Source organism: Penaeus vannamei, chromosome 42 (genome assembly GCF_042767895.1).
Source record: "Penaeus vannamei isolate JL-2024 chromosome 42, ASM4276789v1, whole genome shotgun sequence".
In the NCBI taxonomy this organism is placed as follows: Eukaryota; Metazoa; Arthropoda; class Malacostraca; order Decapoda; family Penaeidae; genus Penaeus; species Penaeus vannamei.
Window position 1 is genome coordinate 10608841 of NC_091590.1, and position 5000 is coordinate 10613840.

The window sequence follows — 5000 nt, forward strand, 5'->3', positions numbered from 1 at the left end:
AACCAGAACCAGAACCAGACACAGACACAGACAGACACAGACACAGACAGACACAGACACAGACAGACACATACACATACACAGACACAGACACAGACACAGACACAGACACAGACACAGACACAGACACAGACACAGACACAGACACAGAGAAAGAGAAAGATACAGAGAAAGAGAAAGAGAGAAAGAGAGAGAACCAAGCCCACGCTCCGCTGCAACGCCCGACGCAAGAATCTTCCCATCGCCGTTAATACCAAGACGACATACGCCCTTGATGGCCCGTATGTCAGACAACCGCTCATTTGCATAAAGATAGTCCATTACATTCCCCGCAAGGAAACACGTGATTGCCTTTTAAATGTATTCCTCCTTAACCTTGTTAGGTAACTCATTTCATCCCCTCATTGCCCCCCCCCCCTCTCTCTCTCTTCCATCTCTCCCCTCTCGCTGTGCTTCTCTCCCCTTCATTATTGTGTCTCTTTTTTCTCCTCCTCTTCCGGTATTCATTTTTTTTTCTCTATCTCTTTTTCTTTCTTTCTTTCTCTGTCTGTCTGTCTATCTGTCTCTGTCTCTGTCTGTCTATCTGCCTCTGTCTCTGTCTGTCTATCTGTCTCTGTCTGTCTATCTGTCTCTGTCTCTGTCTCTGTCTCTGTTTCTCTCTCTGTCTCTGTCTCTCTCTCTGTCTCCTGGCTCTCCTGTCTCTGTCTCTCATCTCTCTCTCTCTCTTTTCTCTCTCTCTCTCTCTCTCTCTCTCTCTCTCTCTCTCTCTCTCTCTCTCTCTCTGTCTCTCTCTCTCTCTCTCTTTTTCCCTTCACTTCACTGACTTTCCTTTGGCTCTTATCGGTTTCCTTTCCATCGTCCATTTTATATAACCCCCTTTACGTCTCTTATTGTTTTATTTCTTCTTTTGTTCTTCTTCCATGTTCTTTTTCGCTTATTGATTGTTCCTTTTTTCTGTTTCTCCTTTCCCCTTGTTCCCGTGCCTTGGTCTCCCTTTCGCAACTGTCTCCTCTGCCACGTATCTGTCGGTTTAACTTCTTCCCCCGTTTATCAAGTGTTGGTGTCTTTATTTTTTTATTTTTTGTTGTTCTTGTTTCTCTTTTGTTATCTATTTTTTTTTACCTATTTTATATTATTGTTTTATTTCTGCATTTTTTTTTCAATTAATTTATTTATCTATTTGTTTATTTGTTTATTTTTTCATGTCCACTTTTTAGATCCATCGTTTATTCGCGTTTTATCTTTCTGTCTTTGACCCTTCCTTCCTATCTTTCCTTTTCCCTCTTTCCCAAATCCCTTTCCCTTTTTCTCCTTCCCTCCAATCCTCCCTCCCTCCATCCTATTCCTTCCTCCCTCCCTCTATCCTTCCATCCAACCATTCATCCCATCTTCATCCCTTCCTACCTTCCTTCCTTCCACCTTTCCTTCTTTAGTTCCTCCCTTCCATCCATCTATCCATCCGTCCTTCCGTCCGTCCGTCCGTCTGTCTGTCCATCCATCCATCTTTATTCTCTCTTCTTATTCCCCGTTTCTTAACCGTGTCTACCACTCCTATCACCATCGAATTCGCAATATCCTTTTAATTTTCTCCTATTTCTTTCCCTTTATTGCCTCCATCCCTTTGCCTCCACAACTCCTCCCCTCCTTATCTTATCCACCATCCTCTCTTCCTCCCTCCCATTCCTCTCCTTTATTGCCTCCATCTTGCTACCACCACAACCTCCCCCAATTTTTCTTTATCGTATCCACCATCATCATCATCTCCTTTCTTTCATTCTTCTTTGCTGCTTTGCTTTTATCCTTAACCTGGCCTCACGTAGATTTCTGCTGCGTGTCCGTAAGGTCTGGGTGGTCGTTATACAGTCTCCTTTGGGCTAGGGGTTCGTGTCTTGTTTTGTTTACTTTTTTTTTTTTGTTATTTGTTCACCCATTTATTGATTTATATGATGATTGTTAGTTATTTAGTTTGTATACTTGTATGTATATTCATTTGTGTGTTTAGTTGTTTTTGTTCATTCATTCATTTTATTAAATATGTTTAGAGACAATGACGGATTATTTTTTGGTAGTCTTATAGCGCATCTTTATGCTCTAGGTGTTCCTTTTTAGGAAAAGCAATAGGAAAAAAAGAAAAAAAAGAAAGAGGAAACGGAAAAAAGTATAAAAATGATAAGGATAATGATAAGATGAAAAAGAAGAAAACGTGAGATGGGTGTTGAAAATGATACCAAGGATAATAATATGCCCCAAAGTCCTTTATAAGCATCTAACGAGGCATCCTTCTCCTTCCCCCACAGGTTCGACGTCCTGGTGAACGGAGGGGGCGCCGTGACCCTGCAGTTCCAGCGGGCGCCCTTCGAGCCTCTCACCGTCACAGTGCCAGTGCCATGGAACCAGATCGTGGTCTTGGATCCCATCGTCATGAGGCTGAAGGGCCAGGAACCTCATGAAGAACAGCAGCAAAGTGAGTCTTGAGGGGGATGAGATGGGGGTTGGGGAAGGGAGGAGAGGGGAGGGGAGGGTTTAGGTAAGGGGGGAAGGGTGGAGGAACGGTTGATGGGGAGGGGAGGGGAGGAAAGGAAAGGGAAGGGGAGGGTTGATTGGGAAGGGAGGAGAGTGGGAAGGGAGGGTTGATGGGAAAGGGAGGAGGGGTTAGGGAGATGTTGATGGGGAAAGATTTGGGGGTAGAGGGAGGAGGAGGGTTAGGTAAAAAAGGGGGGGGAAGGGAGGGTTGATTTGGAAGGGCTAGGGTAAGAGGGAAAGGGGGAGGGGAGGGTTGATTGGGATGGGGAGGAAGGGGAAGGGAGAGAATGGAGGGTTAATGGGGAGGCAGAGGGGGAAGGGGAAAGGTTGATGTAAGGGAAGAGTTTGGGGGAGGAGAGGGGTAACGGTTTAGGCAAGGGAAAAGTGATTGATGGTTTAGGTAAAGGGGGAAGGGGAGGAGAAGGGTTAATGAGGAAGGATTTAGGTAAGTGGGTGAGTGGAAGGAAAGGGGAAGGAGGGAAATGAATGGGAGAGAAGAGGGTGAGTAATGGGAATGATGAGCAGGGTTTATATAAGAGAGGGGGGGGGGAGAAAGGGTGATGGGGAAGGGAGAGAAGGGGTGTAGGGAGAAAAGAAGGAGATGGAAGGCGAGGGGAGGGAAGTGTGTCGGGAAGAGAAAATAAGGGAGGAAAGGAGGGAAGAGAGAAGGGGAGGGAAGAGGAGGGAAGGGAAGGATGTAGGGGGAAGAATGACAAGGAGGGGGGAGGAGGATAGAAAGGAAGGGGAGGGAAGTGGGAAGATAACACGAAAGAATGAAGCAGGTGATTGAGGGAGAAAGAAAGAAGGAGAGGGATAAAAAAAACTAGACAAAAACATGATGAAAAATAGAAAGAAGAGGAAAGATATATATATAGCATGCTACATCTTACATACTGCAATGATTAAAAATTCACACGACCTTTCACCTTGCCCGTGTTGCAGACAACGCCGTAGGAGGCAGCGGATGGGGCGAAGGGTGCCAAGAACACGACCACGGTGTCATGGTGCCTCAGGTGGTGTCAACCTACCTGGCACACACCGTGGGAGGGGCGCCGCACCTGCCCGTCGTCTTCACCGAGACCCAGGTACGTCTTGGGTGGTCGTTCGTGTCTTGTTTGTATCCAGTTTATCTGTCATTGTTGTTGTTTATGTATGTATGAATTTGTGTGTGTGTGTGTGTGTGTGCGTGTGTGTGTGTGTGTGTGTGTGTGTGTGTGTGTGTGTGTGTGTGTGTGTGTGTGTGTGTGTGTGTGTGTGTGTGTGTGTGTGTGCGTGCGTGTGTGTGTGTGTGTGTGTGTGTGTGTGTGTGTGTGTGTGTGTGTGTGTGTGTGTGTGTGTGTGTGTGTGTGTGTGTGCGTGTGTGCGTGCGTGTGTGTGTGTGTGTGTGTGTGTGTGTGTGTGTGTGTGTGTGTGTGTGTGTGTGTTTGTGTGTATGTATATGTTTTTGTATTATGATATAAGATAATACCCTTATCCATTTATATACATTATATAGATCCATAGACATATATCCATCCACCCCTTCATCTGCCTATCCATCCGCCTATCCGTGCATCCACCCACCCACCCATGCATCCCTCTATCCATCCAAAAAAACATCCATCCGCCTATCCATCCACCCGATCACCCATCCATCCACCCGATCACCCATCCATCCATCCATCCATCCGCCTATCCATCCATCCATCCATCCATCCATCCATCCATCCATCCATCCATCCATCCATCCATCCATCCATCCATCCATCCATCCATCCATCCATCCATCCATCCATCCATCCATCCATCCGCCTATCCATTCATCCATGCAATACATACGCACTAATTTCTTACAAGAAATCGGTCTTCATTTCAGCTAACACTTAGCTAACTTTTTTACCCATATCCTGAGCTTTTTTTGTTGTTAGTAACATTGTTTGTTATAATTTTTTTTATTCTCTCAATTCCTAATTCTTGATGTTTCTCTCCTTAATTTTTTCCTTCCTGTGCTTACTTTCTTCTCTGTTTTCCTTCTCACCTTCATTCCATCCCGTCTCACCCTCTCACTCACCCAACTTCCCTCCCTTTTCCCTCCTTCCCTCCCTCCCTCTCACTCACCCAACTTCCCTCCCTTCCCCCTCCCTTCTTCCCTCCGTCCCACTCTCCCACTCACTTAACTTCCCTCCCTTTTCCCTCCTTCCCTCCCTTCTTCCCACCCTCCTACTCACCCAATGTCCCTCCCTTTTCCCTCCTTTCCTCCCTCCCTCACCCCCACCCACCCTCCCTTCTATCCTCTCGCCCACATACCAAGTTAGAGGGGGGGGGTGTAGGGGGAACCAGGGGGAGCCAGGAGAAGCTAGGGAGAGGGGGGTGGGGGGAGCCCGGAGAAGGAAGAAGGAGGCAGGGATAAACAGAAGAGGTATAGGGGGGGGGGGGGCAAAGAAACAAGGAGAGTGATAAGGGAAGACAGGGGGAGGCAGGAGAGAGCAGGGGGGAGG

At 46.9% G+C, this 5000-nt stretch overlaps 1 protein-coding gene across 1 annotated transcript in view; it reads left to right on the plus strand.

Moving 5' to 3' along the window:
* The window catches only part of Ten-a (tenascin accessory), a gene marked incomplete in the record, with an annotated part of 214869 nt that overhangs the window by 122227 nt on the left and 87642 nt on the right, over positions 1 to 5000 (plus strand). The window contains 2 exon segments of the mRNA XM_070118654.1: positions 2298 to 2464; positions 3466 to 3608. Of these exon segments, the coding sequence (XP_069974755.1) occupies positions 2298 to 2464; positions 3466 to 3608 (310 nt within the window).